Source organism: Chelmon rostratus, chromosome 21 (genome assembly GCF_017976325.1).
Source record: "Chelmon rostratus isolate fCheRos1 chromosome 21, fCheRos1.pri, whole genome shotgun sequence".
NCBI classification, from domain to species: Eukaryota; Metazoa; Chordata; class Actinopteri; order Chaetodontiformes; family Chaetodontidae; genus Chelmon; species Chelmon rostratus.
In genome coordinates, this window is record NC_055678.1 from 19267844 (window position 1) to 19289665 (window position 21822).

At 39.4% G+C, this 21822-nt stretch overlaps 1 protein-coding gene across 2 annotated transcripts; it reads right to left on the minus strand.

Annotated features, from left to right (window-relative positions):
- Positions 1-1754: 1754 nt before the first annotated feature.
- On the minus strand, positions 1755-21753 carry mbtd1 (mbt domain containing 1). Of its 2 annotated transcripts, XM_041962638.1 has the most exons (17): positions 21627-21753; positions 20082-20286; positions 19802-19935; positions 19598-19712; positions 19419-19501; positions 18781-18898; positions 18236-18370; positions 18051-18139; positions 16847-17081; positions 16010-16065; positions 15074-15178; positions 14772-14919; positions 13294-13376; positions 11886-12120; positions 10489-10560; positions 8884-9039; positions 1755-8418 (listed from the first exon to the last, which is right to left on the minus strand). In XM_041962638.1, the coding sequence occupies exons 1-17, from the start codon at positions 21645-21647 to the stop codon at positions 8300-8302; spliced, it is 2109 nt and encodes a 702-aa protein (XP_041818572.1). In that variant the 5' UTR covers positions 21648-21753; the 3' UTR covers positions 1755-8299. The 2 variants fall into 2 exon arrangements, with proteins under 2 accessions (XP_041818572.1, XP_041818573.1); XM_041962639.1 differs by lacking the exon at positions 8884-9039.
- Positions 21754-21822: the final 69 nt, after the last annotated feature.

Below are 21822 nucleotides of genomic sequence, written 5' to 3' on the forward strand. Positions count from 1 at the left end.
GGATATATCCCCCAGCTGAGTCGCTATCATTCAGTTAATATCAAGGTGGTGCTTTTTAGCCTGTTTAAATCCATACTCTGAACAGAACCTGGAGCAGGTGAGGTGTGCGGCATCAGTTGCCATGGCAATGCAGCCAGGTTAAAAGAGAGTCATCTTCCACAGTGTGAAAACTCAGCCTTTGCTCTGCTGCTTTACACCCCTCTGAACACCGAGGGCTGTGTTTGAGAGTGTGTGACAGGTAGTTAGCTTCCCGTAACCTACGTAGATGAACAACCCAAAACATTAAATACCACCACTTCCAGGCTCACAGTTGCATTGATAGTTTTTTTTTTTTATATATGATTGTGTTAAAAATCATTTAAAATGAACGCTGGTGGTGTCGAGAACAGCCCAGGATCAGTGGCTTTGCTGAAAATGTAATACTTTTATTTTTTTTAACCATTCCAGGTGTCTGATATACACTGTGTTAGCAACGTTTTGAGCAACTGAACTGTTTCCTCACTCAAACTCAACCACCACTAAACCTCTGTGTGTTTACACTTGATTTAGCACATGCTCATAAACTCTCATAAAAACAGACAAATTCTTCTTCAAAACATAAGAGAACGCCCAAGTGACATGCACTTACTGGATTCTGCTACATTTACGCCTCAAAGCTAGAAAAAGAAAAGAACAACCACAGCTGATCCATCGTGTCAGGTGGGTTCCTGCCCAGGTGATTACACTTTTCTGTAAGGGCCAGTCTCTGGAATAAGTTTTTCTCATTAACATTTCCTGTATATTATTTTATTATAGTCAGTTTTGTAAGTCAGTCTAGTTTTTATTTTTATTTCAGTCAGCTAAAATGCTTTTTCACACCTTGCAGTTTTTCCTTTTGCTTTAGTTAACTATAATGACCTGTTTGTGATGTGGATGAGAACAGAAGACAGGGTAAAAAGTCAAAAAAACATAACTACAGATTTGCATATCAGCCATTTGTTTTTGTTCCTTCCTCTGAAATAATCATCTCATGAGCCTTCAGATTTATCTGGTGATAAATGGACTGAATGAGTTAACTTCCTATAATGTAAGTAAAAGTAGCTCCATCCTTAGCAGCTACAACAGTAAAATACTGTTTATGCATTGATGCATCTGTATTAACAATCTAATAATGTCAGATAGAGTATTTAATGAGTCACAGGTAACAGTTTCCTGCAGAACCAGTCATTTCACTTCTGATTCGTGCTTTTACTTGAAGGACCAGTGTGTGGGATTTAGTGTCATCTAGTGGTGAGGCTCCAGATTGCAACAAACTGAATACCCCTCGGCTCAGCCCTCCATTTCCAAACATGCAGGAGCACCAACGGTGCCCAAAACTCACAAAAAAAGGGGAAAGCAGTTCTCTAGAGCCAGTGTTTGGTTTGTCCCTTCTGGGCTACAGTAGATCATGGCGGTGAAACATGGTGGATTCCACAGAAGAGGAGCCAGTCCCCCTGTCAACATAAAGAGCTCATTGGAAGGTAGGTTGGTTGGAGGTAAGGCAGTGCAGACATTTGAAATCTGCACTTCAGCTGCATTATTATGCCACAAAAACCTTAATGCAGACTAATTAGGCAAGCTTCAAGAAACTGTTATTTTATAGTGCGTGAACTTGCTAACACACTGGTACGGTCCTTTAAAAGTCTTTGCAATGCCCTGCCTGTGTTCAAAGGACAAAGTGGCCTTGAAAGACTCAAGCAGTGAAACTGTGACAAAGGATTTCCACAGTGTTTGAAGTCATAAGCCTTTTTATTCAGTGTAAAAGTCAGATCTTACAAAAATCACCAGATAAACTTTCACAGCCATGCGGAAACAGTTTGCAATGCTTGTAAACAAAGAAGCCATTCATTACAACCAATATTATGATCCAAACATTTGGCTTTATTTACAAAGTCTATCAAAGCTTGATCACAGCACAAATTTACCATATGAAAGGAAACTGGTATACACTATCAAAAAGATGTACAAACTTTAAACTGCAATCTAATAATGTACCTCAGGGGTCAGTGTTAATATCAATAGATTTATAACTATTAACATAGATTTTTTTTTTCATTTGTATCCAAAATAAATTTTGCACCATAACCCTCTCAACTCACAATTATTTTCAGACAATAGTAATCCCAATACATTTAGTCATTTTTATCAAATATATATAGCACCACAATATAATGGTTTAATATAACAGGAGGAGGGGGGATGGGGGGGTTATCACATACAAAAGACCCGTGTTAGTATCCAAGAAATAAACAAATATCCAACTCTGGACTGCTCCTCATCACTCGCAGAACGAGTGCCAGAAGAACTCTGTAACCACAACCCAGTCCTTCCTACGGAAGCCCATTAACGCCAGAGACAGAAAGAACTGATGAAAAGTTGTACAAAACAGGAGTGAAAATACTCGTGGTAAATAATAGTTAGGAGAAGGCAAATCAAAACGGAAGTTATTTAGGAGATTTGTCCATCACAGTTTTGTACACTGAGCCAAAATTATATTCTGAGTCAAAATAATGAAATAGTCCATAAATAATCATGAAAAAGTCCAACTTCAAATCAAAATTATGAGTTACAATATTATGACAGAATTTTTTTTAAATTTCTGTCATAATTAAATTTAAATTGTAATTTTTTGCTTTAGTCCAAGTTTTGACTTAATATCTCAGTTTTGTTTAAAAAAATTGGATTTAGCATGATTTTCTTTTTTATCATGCTTAACTTTTAATCTATTTTCTTTTCTTGGCAGAAATGGGCTTCCGCACATTTTCTGATCACAGTGGAGGAGGAGAAACACAGACAGACTGAAGAACAACCAATGACGGTTACAAAAAAAGAAAAGAAAAAACGAGCTCTGCACGACATCGGCACAACAAGTTCTGTTCTACATGCATTCAGTTGATCAGTGCACCCAATCCCAAATCAGCTCCTGGCTTCCACCTCCAGCTACTGATGCCCAAACGCGTGAGGAACACAGCTACCCGAGAACGGAGGTCAAACTTGTTCCATTTTTAGATTTTGGGATCAAGGTGAAACAAGAAAGTTGAATATCTACAAGGAAAAGTGAGAAACAGAAGATCCAAAACAGTGTTGATTGTGCATTTGATTATTTAGGGTTAATCTAGAGGAGGGTAGCAGCAGTTAGCCCATAGAACAGTCTTTTTTTCATTTTTGTACTAAGATATTAATGCAGTTTGGTCATGAAGTACTTTAATGCTTCTTTCTGTCTTCCAACACCAGAGGGAAATAACCCCAATGACAGATCCTAACCTGAAACCCATCTGCTTCAAATGATTGTGAGACACTGTCTTTTATTGCTCATTTGGTGTGAGAAGCTTAGCTTTTCAGCTCAGCTTCGTATCCAATCTGATCAGGAGACAAATTAAAAAGGAGACTGGTAGAAAAAAAAAATCTCACACAGGAAGATACAGAAAGCAAATCAAACTAAAAAAAAGCAACAAAAATTGTTGTGTGTTTTTGTCACTCAAATGTAGAATTTAACATGAAGACAGACTAAAACACAATCGACAAAAACACATGACATTGTGAGTGATAAGACCTTTGTTGTTTGAATAGTATGGAAGCAAACAAACGCCCTGATAATTAGAATCCTGAAAGCAACCGAACACCTGAACCTGAAGCTGGATTTTATTATTCTTGTGTTTGCTCACAAGTTAAAATAAAAAAAACATCTTGAAATTTTCAGTCTGAATTCCACCGAGCTCATTTGAGCAACCTGACTTTTAGACCTTACTTACATTTTTTGGATCATTTTCAGAACCTGACTAATTTTCAGAGCCCACAGCTCCTGATATAACAAGATAAATCACCTCATTCAACAACATCTCACACAAAATGATTATCTGAACAAGATTTTCAACTTAAAATGAACCAGAGTACTGATTTTGAAAACGGCACAGATGATTTTTCTATTTGAATGTGCTAACCCCGCACAAAAAAATACAACATCCAACAACTGAAACAAATCATTTTTTTAAATCAAGCGTTTCGTATGGCACCACTTGAAAGCCTCTGCTGGAAACTCCAAAGATTTAAAACCACCTAAATTCAGACAGCTGGTTTTCAGAGGATCATATTCAGTGGTATTTAAATTTCAGGTAACCAACAAGGGTTCAACCTCACTCCTATTATTTCAGTCGCTTTAAAGATTCTACTTTTTAAGGCACTTCTTTGCTTCCACAGCGAGATGCACAAGATGTAGACACCTTTGAGCTGATTCAGACTTGTACTTATGACCCCTACAACCAAAAAAAGAAACACAAACTTCCTGAGAATTTAATCATGAACCTTACTGGTAGAAAGAGAAATTATGGATCTTTTACCGTCACTGAGAAGTTTAAATCTGCTCTGCATTTCAATACAGCCTTTGGCCATACACTGAGTATTCTGTATTACCAACCCTTGCTCACAAAAATCACAGTTATACAATACCATTTTGTTAAATTATCTCATATGTTAATTATATTAATGTAGTGATCATGACATTTGAGGGTGCTATAAGTTGTATTTTATTTAACATAGCAAAATAATATGGGATCTATTATTATTGCATCATTCAAATTAGAAGACTACCTCATGTGCTGTGATAAAATTCTTCCGTGTTTGGTGCCTAGTCTTCAAGTGGACCATTTTCGGTATTCATTTCCATTTGCATATGCTAACACACTGCCATAGTCTATTTCATACTCTTGTTTTAGCTAAACGTGGCTAGCATCAGGAGGTAGTAGATAAACAGCTGCAAAAATCTAGCTCTAAGAAGAATGAAGGAGTCTTGTCTTTTCCACGGCCAAGCATGGATTTCTGACTAATCAGGATTTGTTACTCCATACCATCATAGTCATGAAGAATATATATATGTATATATATAGAATCTATGTATTTATGCCACTTTTAGATCCTGTCGTCTTATGTGAATGCTGCCCTCAGAGACTATTGGTAAAGCAGTGCATTGTTCATGTTATATTATTAACAACAAACCTGTTATTCTGTGGCTCAGGTGAATCATAAACTAGCTTGCATACATATGGCTCTGACATGAAACCTAAGCAATAGAAAAACACTAATGCGTTGCATATGAACCTAATAACATACTTAACATATTCTTTGTCGCATTTGTACAAAACCGCTTGATTATAAGACTGTTTAACCAAGGCAGAGGTTCTGCTTTTCTCTTAATGAGACAGGAGTCCAACCTCTTATTTTCAATGACAGAAACCAAAGTTTGATGCTACAAATGCTGAATGAATGGAGTTTTGAGTGTGCCACATTTTCAGTGTTGGATTATAGTCAAAGAATACATTTAGTTTTTTCAAAGGATTATTCTTACGTGTTATGTACCTTCTGTTTTATATTAGTACATTAATAGCATTTGGGTTTTTTTACATTTCAAATTGGACTCGCAAAATTATTTTTCAAAAAGATTTTCAATTTTTACTTTGTTATCCCATTTACTTATCAGAAGTCAAAGTTGTTTACACACCTCAATATTACATGATGTCTGATTGGCCAGAGTCCTATAAAAACATGATAACTGGCCAATCAGGGCTCCTGTAGAAATCTGTGGGTTCTGTCTTAAATAAAAATGAATGCCATCATTCTGTTTAGAATTTAAAGACAGAATTAGAAAATGCTCGCATTAATCAGCCAATTCCTTCATTTTTTTGGTCTATTTAGTTAAAAAAGAAAATAAAAACTTTTTAATGTATTGACTGACTATAATTTAACACAGAGTCGAGCCTAGCTTAAAGGTGGGGTAAGTCAGGGTCTGGTATCATACTCCAGACTCCATATAAATGAAAAAGAGTTCCAGATGGATATCTAAGGACGCTCTGGGCATAAACACAGCAGATGTGGTCCAAAGCAGAACAGAAGCACCTGTGTCTGCAATCTGAATCTCACTGCCGTCGCGCAACCTTTGACGTTATCAAAGCGATGCACCTGCCAGCATCCACAACCTTTTCATACGCTGTACAGTTTGACTGATATGAGGCCAGAATTGGTCAGTTGTGTTGTCTGTCTGTCCAATAAGACAGGTTGCTCCCTGACAGCAGCTACATCCAAACTGTAAAGGTCAAAGTACGTCCTGTAGCGTTGGACAGCGGGAATAACATGTCAGACTGTACCCTATCATACCAGTAAGGTTTCTCTTTTATACAACATACCCTGCTGCTCACTTACAGTCACACTATGCAAATTTGTTCTCATTTAGTATTTCTTTAAAACTCAGGTGATTTTGTTTTATTTAAAAAAAAAAAAGCTTTTTATCTCCACAGCTTCATAACTTCTGTTCAACATTACAGCACAAAGTCTCACAACTTGTACATTTCTGCTAGTTTTTTTAATAGAGGAAGACAACGGTTATCTCCTGGGCTCATTAGCACTGCTGAATGCTTGCTGCAGCAGCTACTAATCCAGTTAGAGGTATTGTGGGGGTTGTGATTACTGCGATAGGTCCCTAAAGCTCCACATTGAGCAATCAAAGCCAGCCAACACCGTTAGCTCTCTTGTTCAAGCTTATCGTGGTCTGTTTAATCTATAGCAACCTACAGGCCGGTTTACCGGCTGGACCGTGACGGAATGTTTGTGCCAGATTTGGTGGGGTGTTACAGCTCCAAATGTGGACATTTAAGTAGTAGTAAAAACCAGATATTCCCCACAATGCCCCCTTAATATAGCTGAGGGATATTAAGTTGTACAAACTGATGCTCAATGCAATGTGCAAGAGGATTTCTGTCATTAAATAAAACAACTGTAAGGACTAATCTCAGCAACAAATGCACGACATGGATTACTGTTTAAAGCTGCACCATGCTTGTTAAATGTCACCTCACAGCTGTCATAAACACAAAAGACAAAAAACACTTTTTAATGGTGAAACAACTCGTAGCTTAATCGATTAATTAGAAAATGTATCAACAACAATTTGAATCATTTGTAATTTAAAAATTCCCAAAAAGACGCTGGTTCAAACATCTCAAATGGAAGGGCTAGGCTTCGCGTCTCTGTGTTATCTCATAAATGACTGAATATTTGAAATTCAGAAATTTTAATGGCCATTTGTCCCTATTTTCCAGTCTAAATGAACAAATAATCAAAAATAGTATCCATGACGATCACATTTTTGTTGCATCCTGATTTGAGGCTGACATCTATTTCATTTTTGTGGCTTTGATGAAACCCGCAGGTTGCTGTGGTAACAAAGCCCCAGTATGAGCGATATTGTTGAGCTCGGATCAGACTTTGGTTCTGTAATGTTTGAATCGGAAACTAATGCAGCTGTGGAGTCTTGTGGTCAATACTGGACAAACAAAAACAAAATGAAAAAACAAACAAAAAAACGAGATCAGTGTCAGTAATGCTGAGCAGCAGATCTCTCCTCAAACCACAATCCTTAATATCTATACTCTGTAGTTCTATTTGAATAGGTCTCCACATACTATATGAATATCATCACTTTTATGAAACAATGCACATAAGTTTCCCCACACAGCCACCAAAAATGTAAATGCAAAATAAGTACATTAAGACAAAAACAACTCCAAAATCATTACAAAATAAAAGAAAAAAAAAAACTTCAAGTACTATTAACAAAGTAAAAGTCCACCTGGCAAAATTGTTCAGAAGAAAATAATGAAAATATGCACAACTCTGTCCCACTCACTGCCAGCCTCTCTTCTCTCCTCAGGCCGCTCAGTGACTGACTCTGACCTGAAAACAAAACAAAACAAAAACAAAAACAAAACTTAAGACCTGGCTCAATAAATGGTTCTCACAGTTTCTACAGGTCTCTGTGCGCGGCCCAGATTGTGGCAGAGGCAGGGTGGGCTGATGTCGGCTTGCGGGACCCCCGTTTCTGTCGAGAAGGGGTTGTTTTTAATGATCCACCCAGACGTCTCCTGTCTGGCTGGATGTTTCAGACTGGAGAGGAAAGACCGATGTTGCGTCGTTACGAAAGAGAATGCCCAAATGTGTGTGACCCAGGTCCGACCCTGGGTGCTTTCCAACCAATCGTAAAGGTTTCGTGAGTGATTATGTGCACGCACAGCTACAAGGTTAGAAAATTGTTCCCTTCAGGATTTTTCAGAAGAATGAAAATGACCCCCTCCTCGTCCTCGCTGTCTCCTGTTCTGACTCCATAGAAGGCCTGTGGCGTTGGTCTGAGTGTGATTCAAGGCTAGTTTGACTCTCCACATTCCTGATCCTCGCTGGGGGTTTCCAGAGGTGTGTCCCGACCCGGTTCATCCTGCTCTGTCCTGACTTTGTGACCTCAGGGCTCCTGTTTGATGTAGTAGCTGCCCGAGCCGTTGCTCTCCTGGTCGGAGGTGCCCTGTGAGAAGGTAAACTCATCCACCTCTGCCGTCTCCTCTTTCATTCGCAGGAGAGACTCTACAGACGGGGACAGGGGCAGATAAGAGAGAGAACAGCAGAACAGATGAGCCAGTTGTGTTCATTCGCTTTGAATAAAATAGAGGAGGAGCCTTTGCCTTTGTTCCAGGTCATAATGTGAACTCCACATGCATCGAGGTCTACTTGAAACAAATCTAAAATGAAACAAACATGCGTTATGACTGCTTTAAAGTGGAGACAAAACACTGGTAATGCCAAAACTGTAACTCCTGCAAATTAAAGGAACGGACCTTCCCTGACATGAGGAAACATATTTATGTGAGAACAATGACAATGACATGTACAAACAAAGGTTGATTTAACAGTAGAACATGCAGCATCAGCAGCATCCAGATCCACAGCGAGGCCCTGTGAGCGAGACTCAGACGACCGTCTCCTGTTAAAAACAGCGTGAGCCTCAGGAGGCTCAGTGCCATGCTGGTTTTACCGTTAGTGTGACGTTACCTGATTTGTGGGTTTGGTGGAGGTGTGTTCGGGGTCGGGGCCGAGTGGGCCCCTGGGCAGGGTAAGGGGGTGGACTCTGCTCTTCGTCTCCCGAGAAGCTGCTCCTCCTCCTGCCTGCCTGACTGAAGGGCCGCCGACCAACTGGAATCTTCCTCTCTAAACACCAAGCCAGACTCGGGTAAGCTACCAGGGGCTTATTACACAGAGGGGTTCAATTCAACTGGAAAGTGTTCTTGATGTTTAGATTATATATTAGGAAGGAAAGTTAAAAAAGGTTAGAGCTTCGGGTGAAATAGTTAATTGAACCTCACACTATTGTCACTTGCATTGATATGTCCATCTGAATAAGCCCCTGGTACGCTGTAATCAGACTGCCAGACCCAAGTAAGCAGATGCACTATTACATACTCAGAACAAGGCTGCAGCAACTTGACCAGATGCATGGAAGACTGTGGCTGCCACTATTTGAATAATTTAATACTAATTACATTTTCAATTTTCATGTCCATGATGTATGACAAAAGTAAAACTACATATTTTCATCCTTTTGTCTAAAATCAAAATAATCACTACAAAAATCAAAATTAACAAATGATTTTCAGTGTACACCTAAGCAGAAAAATTTAACCGAAGGAGGAATTGACGTTTTATTTTCAAATTGGCAGACAATATGCAGCCTAAACTGTGTGTAAATTGGATTTGAAATATCCTGATTTTGGCTCATTTCTTGAGAAAAAGAAATGGAAAAGTTCCCTGGTTATTTTATTATCGTCAACAAAGAGGCCTCCGGAGTAACCAAGGCCTTATAGCATTCACATTTTTAATAAGGAGGTTGGTCAAAATGTCCTCAGCTAGCCAACGAGAATTTCCACCACATAAAGGTCCTTTTCTATTTCATTAGAAATGAGCTAAAATCAGGACACAATTCAGATTCAAACATTGCAAAACTATTTTCAAGTTTAAGGTTGCAAGCCGAAAATACACGTGCAATTTGATTATCATTATGGGAATGTTCTACAGTAAAATTATTTGTCAGTGAAATTCTCATCTTAATTTTGCCAGTAATTATGCAGTCTTAAACATGAAATGGTACATTGTATTTTACACGTTTAATTTGGATTTTGTCATAGTGTGTGCACACAAATTAAAAAAAGAAATGTGAATTTGATTAAATGATTGCATTTCAATATTGGCAGCCATAGACTTCCATTTAAACTCCTTATGTTCAGCACAACAGGTACCAATTTAGCATTAGCATCTGCTTTTGTGATCTGAAACTTTGGACCTAAATAAAGATGCAACATCAGGCCTTCTGCTCTCAAATATCTGCAGTATCTCAAACACCAAAACAAAATCTCACACACTACTTTTTCCAAGTGTGCAGGCTACGTGTTAACAACTGTCGCACTCACAAGGGAAAGCATCCCGCAGTGTGACAAGAGGTCAGATGAAAATAGTCCGGACGCACCAAACAGGTGACCAATCAGAGAGCAGCAGAGTTCCCACCACAAGCGTAGCCAATGACAATAAGAGGAACGACAAGAGGAGAAGACGAAGGAGGGAGTGGAGAGAGAGAAATGGACAGCGGAAGAAAGAATTTCTTACTTTTCTTTTGTCCTTTGTACTGCTGGGCCTTTTTCTTCTGCTTGGGTACAGACTGAGGCATTTCCCTGTTACCTGAAAGAACATCAACAAACAGTATCACAAATATTGCACAAAATATACACAATTAGTGATGCAGCAATTAGCTATGTGGCATCAACACTGGCCTTACTAAGAAGACTGAATGTCTGCATTGACATGCCCAATCCACACTTCAGCAGTTGTGCTATCAGTTACATTAATTTTGTCTGTGCAGGCAGATGACTCACTTTTTACAGCCACAGCAAACACTAGCCTAGTTAGATTACATAAAAATAACCTTCACACAGTGAGCACAGGTGTCGGATCAGTACCAGGTGCTGGCAGATACCTTGAGTTCACCTATCAGACTAGGTGCTCGGAGAGAAAAGCTGAAGCAACACATACAATTCAAATGCATCCAGAATATTAGCTGAGAGTGCATAAAGGAAATATATTAAAAGTTATGACAGTATGTAAAATATTATGAAGCAGGAATTCAATATGTGGAAAGGAAAGACAACATTGAGACAAAAAAGAAATTAATATATCAAAATATAACTGATGCAGTAAGCCCAGTATGAAATAACCGATAAACTGCAAGTTAAAAAAAAAGATGTTTATCTTTGTGGTGTAATTAATGCCCATTGTGATCACGAGGGACGCCCGCCCCCGGCTTCTCACCCCCTTATTACATTTACTCATCATTTATTGGACTGCCAATATTATGGCCTACAATCAGACAGTTCCAAGGCATTGTTAAGCATAATAAGAAGGCAGGTTGTGAATCTCATTTATTCCTTTTTGCTGATATGCTATATGTTTTGGTAAATGTTTCTTGGATAGTTGCCGTGAATCAAAGCTGCACATACAGACTGATGGTCTGATGATTATAGTGGGGTCTCATCCTGTTTTTTTATTCCGCGAGGAATTAAAATGAACAGAAACGCTTTGTCTGATCTGACATTACAAGAAGCTCCTCAATAAGGCTGCAAGTAACAATAATTCCTATATAACATATATAATAATAAAAGAAAACAGTTCAAAATGGCCATCACAATTGCTAGAGCCCAAGGTGATGTCATGAAATGTCTTGTTTTCTCTGACTAACAATCTAAAACCAAAGAATATCAAGTCTCATATAATGTTGCACCTTTTCTGTTAATGTGACAGCATTCAACCAGGGCAAGTGTTACAGAGATTAAAATTTCCTTGAAGATTTAATCAGACACAAGCGCTGAAACGAAAAATATTAAGCACATTTAAAGTAGTGCTGTCTGAAATGTGCTTTTGATTCAACATATTCTCTAAACCTGACCAAAGTAACGGGAAATCTGCCATTTTGATAATGACATGAGTGCTGAGACGTATCGTGTCCTTACTCTGCGAGGCGGGAGGCTGGAGCTGGTAGCCCGTCAGCTGGCACCAGCCCACAGGGTAGAGGTCAGGTGACTCGCAGTCAACCCACTGGTCATACTCATCCTCCCAGCCGTCAAAGTGGATCCTCAGTAGCCGGTGCACAATCCTCGTCACCGTGGCAACACATACCAGCCGTGGCTCCATTAGATCGACAGCCTCTAGTTTCATGCCTTGTCGGAAACCATGATTGGGAACCTCCTAGAAGAGGCGAGGCAGCAAGGACAGTTTAAAAAAATTAAACAAAATAAATAAACGTAAATTTTTTTTAAGGGCAGACATTTAGAGAGCAGGCCGATACATAATTCTTGTATCATGTTGTTTTTTTCATCTGACAAAATACAATGATTTATTAACAACAAATGAGATACAATTGCTGAACTTCAGTGAACATTTAATTAACCCTAACGTTATTGTCTGCCTGGTCTCCGTGTGCTTTAGTCGATCTGCGCTCCGTCTGCAGTGCATTTATTTTAAATAAAAAAATGCATCAACTAATTAAATGTCCACAGCAAATTAAAAAAACTAAACTTTGAATGAAAAGTAAAATTTTAGTTCACAACAACAGCATTTCAGCAGACAGCAGTGCCTCCTTGTTAATGAGAGAAAGTTAACGTACATGAATAGCTAAGAATTCATAAGTCAAAAAAATAAAGAAACAATGTCAGTGCACAGTTAGCACCCCGCGGCATCCCTCTGTTGTTGGTCCCAATGGACATTTATTTAACACTAATATATCATTTACACCAAACACATTGAACACCAAACATTTTAAAAGAAAAAAAAAACTGCGTTGCCTCCAACGTGCCTGCAGACATTTTTTTTTTCGTCAGCCCATGAGCACAAGCATCGGTCGATGCTGATTCTCTCAAAATGTGAGATACTGACCAATAACGCTGAATTCCGTCTATCAGACAGAACAAGGGACAGAAATAAGAGGCTATATGAAAAGGAGGTGGCAAGCACAACTTTACTCCTGGGGGCAAAGACGTGAAAACACGTCAAAACAGAATCAAACCAGCTCGAGTTTAAGAAACATTCCTAACTTAAGATCTCCTCTAGTGGATTTCTTCTAGAGCTATCAGCTGTAAGAACTCTAGTAAGTGATGCTCGAGTAAAGAAAGGTCAAGAGGGAACCAACCATTCCATCTCTGCACAATCAACCCAGCAGATCCAAACTGAATACAAGTTACATTACAGGCAAAAGCTGGTCAGTTCATGTGCTGCAACTTTTATGCTTCTGTGATGTTTCAGGTGTGGTGATATGAAACTCTGCTGCTGTTATTAATAATCAGAAAAATATACCAGAGGACATTAAAACTGAATGAATGATAAGAACATAAATACAGTGGAGAGCCCACTGATTGAGCCTACCTTGTTAAAGAGCTTGACAGGAGCAGCTATTGAACCCGTTTCTCTGAGGTAGTCAAACCATTTAAATGGCAGTTTAGTGTACCCTGGGGAACAGAGTCAGTGTTGAGACCAGATCATGAAGAAACCATTATCAAGAAGTGTGATTAAAAAACTTCTAACCAATAACTTCACCTGTCGACAAATGGTATTTAACAGAGCACAGACAATTTAACTTGCCTAGATAACAGCAACTCAAACGAAGAAATGAGAGGAAATACGACACCCTTCTTTACTCCAATAACTGACTGACAAAACTGTTCCTGTTTCAGCCTATGAGACTTTTATGCGAAATTTGGTCATAATTGACGCATGAATTGATGCATACCCAGTATCAAGGCATACCAAATATACAACGCTCCTTTAAGTTGTGGTCATCTGTTGATGCAAGATACTACACTGATATTAGAATACAGAAGCCCCATCTGTGCAGATTTTTTTTTTTTTTGCTCCTATAATGTTATGATGGTCAATTTGAGCTATCTATCGCATGAAAGTCAGCTGTGACAGCGGTACAAGGAGCACTGAGTGCATCTTGCTAAATTGATGATGACAAAAAGAAAATAAATAAAATAAAAATCACCTGTTTGAAATTACAGTTAGGCGTGGGGTCTCCTGCAGGTTTAATCTTCAGCTTAAAGCAAAGATTACTGTAGGTTAATAAGCAACTTTTTCGGTTATGGTTTTTGTAGCTTAACCAAAAAGTGATGAGACCCGGCAAAGCTGACAAGAGCAAGAATCAGGCACGCAACACTCTGTGTAATGCAGGACATAGAGCATCGCGCCCGGGTGAAATACCAGATTTTTATGAGGTCCTGCGCTGGTTGCAGCCAGGTGACTCCCTCTTCACCTGCCTCAGCAAAGCATCCCTTTACCATCGAACCAGTGGTCCAAAATGTTGCTGACAAGCTTTTGACCAGAACCTCTAAAACTGTAGCACGACAGCAGGCTTCAAACTGAAAGAGACTGTGAGTAAAACTTTGGAAGTCTCTCCCTTTGGACTTACGATCTAGGGACAGTGTGGACACCTTTAAAAAGCAGCTTTGCTTTTGTTTTCTGTTGCGACTTGCCTTTGCATTATTTTCTATTTCACTCTTATTTAAATTTATTTCTACTTAATGGTGTTTTAATCTTCCTAAGTTTGTATTCATGTTTGTTTCATGCCTGTTTCCTTATTTCTTTTGTGAAACTCTGCTCTTGAAAGGTTATATAAATACAGCTATTTACTCACTAACTTAATGTGGTTTGGAAAATTGATGTCAGTCAGTTATTAAAGAACACAACACAAACACAAATGCATACAAAGTGTATTGTATTTAACTGTATTTCATTGTTTGATTTGCTTTTATTTTAAATCTTCCAGCTCTGTGGTCCTCTCGGTGGGAGCAAATGCACATTTACATTTCTGAAGAGCTAAAAGAAACAATAATATGACACACTACCTCTAGGGGGCGTGAGTTCAATGTCATTGATTTCACAGAAGCCGACAGGGAAGATGGAGGGGGAGGTGCTGTGGTAGCAGAACCAGTCTGATCCGTCCACTGCCTCCGAACCATCGATCCCGATCATGAGGTACCCGTCTGCCAACACCTACAGTAAACAGCAGATGATGGTTGAAGTTAGTCTGGCGTTTTAAAATCAACAAGAACTAACTCCTCTTTTACTCTACATAGTCTGTTTCCCGACACCCAGCAGTTGATCACACATTAAATAACATTAATGTGGAGTCCAGCAACACACTTACCTTTCTTACAGTGGCTACACATATAGCTGAGAGGTTGAGGGGGTCAATGGCTTCTAACTTCATCCCGTCTTTAAACCAATCCCCACCCTGGTCCACATCTTTCACCTGATATACACATGCAGATAGGAAAAAGCCAATTTGAGGATTATTATTTATTACAGACATATTAGAAAATGACATTAGTTTAAAAATTGTGACATTTGGGAAGTCTTTAGATTTTAAGCGTCTGTGAAAAAAGTCATATGAAAGCATCCACTGTCACTTAATATTAGATGTAAAAGCCCACGAAGCTCGTTTGTATGTGAGAATGAAAGCAACACAGCATCTGTTGAATATTCTGACAGCCATTAACTGGTAACTAACCGGTAAATTTTGCGCTGAGGAGCATGTTGGACTCGCTTGTGAGAGCTGTTGAGCTAGCTTGTCTGCCCTGGCTAGCTTGATTTTTATCTAACCCTTCTTCTCCACAAAGTGTTTTTAATGCATTTAGTCACAGTAGCTCTCCATGGCATAACGCACTTGGGCCTGAAGTACTGAACTGGCTCTCTGAATCCCTCACCAGAGACCAAACTGATTGGCGGACATATGGGCCTCAATCATTCGACACAGTAAGTGGGTGATGGCCTCGGACCAGCGTGCATCACACTGTGTGTGTGTGCACGTGTGCAAATTAGCCTATAAACCGACATGCGTTAATGGGTCAAGAATATTTACAGTGGTCAGCCCATTAATGGTCAACATATCCAGTGTGCATGGTCTCTGTTTGCTTCCGTAGATCTGCACTCTGTCCACAGGGCACTTTGTTTAATCGGTCTTGTGGGTGCAGGTATTGGCTGATGCTGGCAAATGCCAGATATCATTCCAACGACAGCTGTAGGACACCTTATTGAGAGGCAGTTAGGAGAGGAAGCATAGAAAATTTCTCTTTTGTATTACCTTCTGGAAGAACTGTGCAGGAGCATCAACTTGACCATCAATTTTCTTCGCAATATCTGAAAAATAAGTAGACAGATCAAAATGACTTGCTGTGCCTGTGCTAAAAGGTGCCACAGCAATATTAAATAATATGCATTAAATGGTTTAGAGACTACAGACATTAGAGGCTGAGAACAAGCTGAGCTTCAGGAACACTTGTCGATGAGAAAAGAAATGACTGGATTCACTATGAGCATAAGAATAACTGTCATTAACAGATAGAGCAGCGTTTCATGAAATTATGCCCACCACATCTGTTATCATAAAAGCCAAACAATGCCTTTTGTTATATTAGGAGGGTTTTTGAGCCTTTTGGTAAACACCCACAGTGCATTTCAGTAATGGTACTTTAAGGATAATCTGTCCAGGAAGTCAGTACAGATTTTAAACTGCAGCTTGGAGTTTCTGTACAGCATGATCGTCAAACATGACATCTAAAGGGACGGGTCTAATTTTACACAACTTCAGCATATATGTCAGCACCACTTGGTGTACTACTCAGCCTGTAAAGTCAGTTTTTTTTATAATGTCTTCAATGTCTTTGAAGGAGCTTTTTAAAGTCTGAGAAAACCATGATGATAGCAATATGGACATGTTGGCTTTGGCTTGGAAACAACAACTTCATTATATAAAACCTGCTTTTAGAAGGTCCACTGTGCAGGATTCAGTGGGATTTATTTGCAGAACTGTAATATGACATTCATAATTATATGTTTTCTTTAGTGTATTATCACCTGAAAATAAGAATCTTACACTTAACACTTAAACTTCAGTGTTACTGGATTTATCCAAACTCACCGGACCGTTTGAAGCGGTGTCCGATGCTGCGCGACCAGCCTATATTGTGGATGAGGGGGCTAAACATGTGGCACCAGAAGTCATCTGACCTGTCCTGGCTCTCTTCATAGACCAGCCTGAGGCGACCTCCGATTACCTGCTCCACCAGCGCCACCCGTGTCCGGCACAGGTAGTTCTTATCCACCACCTCTACCCGCATCAGCTTCTTAAAGGGGAACTGCATGTTCTCATGTACCTATGGTTAAAAATGACACATTGTGGGGTTAGGTGATATGTTAAAATTTTCCAACAGGCCACTATCAGCCCAACAACCAGCCATGGCTGATATATTTGCACAGGCGTGTGTCTCCTGCACATCCACCCACCCACGAGCAGCGAGTTTGCAGCAGACTTTTGCTATTTTTTTTTAGTCCCATAAATAAATAAACCAAACTCACAAAATGTCAAGAAAGGAAATATTCTTACACATATTTTCCTTTTTAAACAAATAAATACAATTGTACACTTTCTGAATTCAAGTCACCAAGACAAGCTTGATCAGGGACATTATTAAGCAGCAATAGTTGAAGGGCCAGCTATAGCGTTTTAGACATGCATGATTCTATCCTGACTTGTCTACGATGGGAGAACGATTGGTTTGCTGTACCGAGCAATACATCAACGCCACAGCCATCCCTCTGACGTCACTACAGAAAAAAAATAAAACGTACAACTTCAGAGTTTAACTGTCAAAACTAAAACAAGCTTACCTGCCTTGCTAACTCACTGTCATCATAGATGTAAAAATATTCTTGCTCTACATGCTGTTCTTCCTCACTGCCTCCCTCTGCTGTTGCTGGCCTCTGTGTACTACTGGACTTGATGAACAGAGCCTGTTGCTGTTCAGCGGCTCTCACTCGTTCTTCAGAGGCAGACCATTAAATTAGATAAATGGAATGAGAAAAATCCAACCAACAGCCAAGATGTTTGACCCATCATCCAACACTAGTACATGGACAGAGGTAACACCTGAGGACTGACAAATTTCACAGATTCACTGATGTTCATAGTTGCGATTTTGAGGGGGGTTTCAAGTCCAATAAGAATTAACTTTTTGAATAAACATAAATAAAATAAAAAATAACAACTGCTGCTTGCTCTGAGGTACTGGCAGTGGCCATCAAAAAGTGCATAATTAAATTGATGAGGCATTTGTGGGTCTCACCTTGGAATTAAAGTCAGGTGGCAGTGTTTTAGCTCCAGTGAGACGCTTCACAAGAAAGGCTTTCCAGTTAGAGTACTTATGCTGTATGGCTGTAGAGGAGATCACAAAAATATCAGTAACAATCACCATCACAGATCACAGACATTCAAGAACAAGATTGTGAACAAGTTTGGCACACGTCTCACTTTTCGGAGGTACAAGGGGTTTGCCGCTTGATGCGCACCATCCCACCGGGTGCACCTCAGGGATACAGAGGTTACACCAGAAGTCCTTACTGGTGTCGTTGTCAAAGCCCTCATACCGCAGGAGAGCCTTGAACCCTGCACAACATAATGCACAGTTGAATTGACAGCTCACTCTTGACCTCGGGAACACAATGATCAAAACAATCTCCATTCAAGTTCCACTTACTTGCTTGTTCTAGTCTTTCAACCGTATCACATGGTCTTCATCAGCAGATCAGAGGTCTGCTCAGTTGTCATGGAGCTGTAGATGTCACGTCCATGAGCATTTGGAGTACTCAGACTAATGCAAAGTTTAAACATCTATAGCTCCATGACACTGAGCAAACTCAATCTGAGTGAAGAGTGTGCAATGTGGTTGAAAGCTCCAGAATAGGTAAAGCAGAGGACCTAAGATTTATATCTACACAGTTTTCTGATATATCTGACACTTTTAGGGTGGATTTCTCATTTAAAAAAATTTTCTTTGACTGTAGAAATAGTCTTACCTGCTAGCTTAATGATTTCTGCTATCCAGTACACTTTAGTGGACAGGTTGATATCGGAGTTGAGTACTTCAAGCCTCACTCCTTCCTCTATGTCTCCCCAGCATGTCCCCATAGGGGCCTGAAGTGCAGAGGAAGCAGTGAAGTTACTAAGTTAAGAAAGCAACAAATTAGTGGTCGCTACCTACTAGGGGTGGGGGGTATACCGGTTTTGTCACTCTCACCAGGGTGAAGTTCTGCCACAACATGGATTTTGCAATACCGTGATAGAAGTTTTAGCATTTTAACAATAATGTGCTTTACCTTCGCTTTGCCATCACATGCAGGTACAGGGTTACGCACATACTCACAAAACTGGAGTTACATCCAGTAACTACTATTTTCCTTGCTATAAATGTCAACGACAATTTCTCTGTTGTTGCTGTAAGATCCACCACAACAAGTCTTCCGTCATCCAAGGAAGTGGAGACCCAGTGGATCTTACCCCTTGCCTAACTTTGACCCTGAATCAAATTTCATTTACTAATTAACTTACATTATGGGGCAGGTTATTCCTTCCAAAGCAGATGTAAACCTATACCTCATTCATTTTCACTCCTATTTGGATCCAATAATCGGTAAAGACTGCAGTTTTTACTTACGTGCTTGAAACAGCTGACTGGAGCTCCAGTCGTGTTACTGCTACAGATATACCGACCCCAGTCAAAGCTCTCTGCAGGGACCACTGACAGAAACAAGAAACAGTGTTAAGTTGGAGTATATGTAAATAGAGCAGCACTGTCATCCTATGAACCATCATTAGTGCTTTTTGATAACATACCAGCTTTTGATTTGGCCTGGTTCTGTTGACTTGCTTGGTACTGGGCGTAAGCTGCCAACTTTGCCATAAGAGGCTGTTTCTGTAAGACTTTCGCCTTTTTTGTTGGTGGTTTGCCCTTGCAAAATCAAAGCAGATGTCAACATTTGGTTATGATATAGGTTTAATGTCAAAAGATTTGTTGTAGTAGGTGTAAAATGCACTTACCTGGAGTCTTGCCAAGATGCTAGCTTTTTTGGAATTTGAGGAATAACTCCTTGAACAGGACACGCTGCAGAAACGCTTGGTTTTTGAGTAAAAAGCATCTCGTACTCCAACCATTCCACACATCTCACAAGTGGCTGTAAAACAGAGATAACAAATCAAACACATATAAACTGTTAATATTGTCAGGCTACTACATGTTGGCAAATTATTTTCATTCACATGATTATATTCCTGAGAACCACAAAAAGCTTAAGTCCCAAGCATATTTCCATTCACTGACCCATTCCAGCCTTGCCATCGGGGTAGGTGTAGACTTGGCCATTGTTCTTGATGATGGGCAGGCTGGCAGGGATGGAGGGCACCACTTCATCCTCGCTGTCCTCTGAGCTGGAGCTGCTGGTGGACTCCTCGCTACAGCTGTCATAGCCATCAAACATCCCGTACGAGTCTCTCCGCTTACGCTCTGAACGTGGGGTGCGTTCAGCCTTTACAATTAAGGAAATGACAAAAAAAAAAAAAGTACGAGTCTGAATGAAAGGAATACTTTAAGGCAACAACTAACTAATTAAATCTGATGATTGTTTTCTTAAGTAATCTATTAATTGTTTTGTCAATGAAAAATAATTAAGGAAAATTGTAAAAATGTCCATAAGTTTCCCATCATCCAAGGTGACATGTTCAAATGTCTTACTGTGTCAACTGACAGCCTAAAGCCCATATATATTCAGCTTACTATCGCTGAAGACCAAGGAAACCAGCATACATTGTTGTCATACTGTGTCATATTTATATTGTTCTGTTCAAGGTTGTGCCAGTTACTGGAGTTTTTCCCTGCAGACGTCGCCAACTGCCTGCTCATGGGAGAACTGTTGGGTTTCTGTACTGACTATGGTCTAGACCTGCTCAGTATGTTGTGATTTGGTGCTATATAAATAAAATTGACTTTAACTGAATTTGAAACACATGGTTCAGTGATTTGGTGTCATCTTTGCATAAAATTTTACTTAAAAGATTAATCAGTAATAAAAAATGTTAACTTTCTGTTGATTAACATATTAATTAATCGTTTCAGCTGAAGAATGCTCTCAGAATGCGGTTTATTTAAAAAAAATGACATTCTAGTTATTTTAGTTTTTTTTAAGTGTTATAAATTCTACATTTTTCCCCAGGTGGTATTTTGCAATTTCTTTAAATGTCATCTACTACGAAAAAATGTTCAGAAAAGCCAAACCTAATCATAATTACAGCCGTGAATATCTGACATTCAATACAACTTTCTCATCCGGAACTTTGTAAAAATATTTACTGTTGTCATTGCCTGCCTACTTCCTCCTCTGAGCATCACAGGTGACATCCTGACAAGCTGCGCTAACATTAATTATTTAGTCAGAAAGACTTCTGAAAGAAAAAATACAATACATTACCAAGTAAGGATAAACTATGCTTAAGGTAAAATGTACAAAATAGAAGAGCTAGCTAATGTATGCACTAAAATAAGGGTCGGCCTTATTACAAATAGCTCCTAATGCTAACTAGCGTTAGCACTGCTGGCTAGCGGAAACCTGTTTTTCCAGTTTTTATTCACAAACGCATACCACACTTTTCATTTCCGCAGCAAACCTGCACCCGTACATATGCAGTCAAAAAAAGTATGAGGTTATTTTATTTCTACACTAAGGGTTTTTGGAGAGCTTTCCAATATTTAACGCTGGCTTACCCACTAGCTAGCAACCATAAACAGATAACAACAAAGGAGGAGCGCTAGCCTAAGAAAATCCTCTGTAATCGGAGGCTCGCGGCCCTAAAATGTTTCAGCTTCACTCACCAAATCCCTTGTGTCTTCCATCAGCCCTTCATATAGATAACGTTCTAGTTAACTGTGCTGCCCAATGCAAATCAAACCCCTATGCTGGGGATAAATTTGGCTTTGAAAGACCAAAGTCTAAATGAATACTACCAAGCAGGATATCAACAAATTACTCTGCTTCTTCTGCGCATGTGCGATCGTAACCTACTTTCAT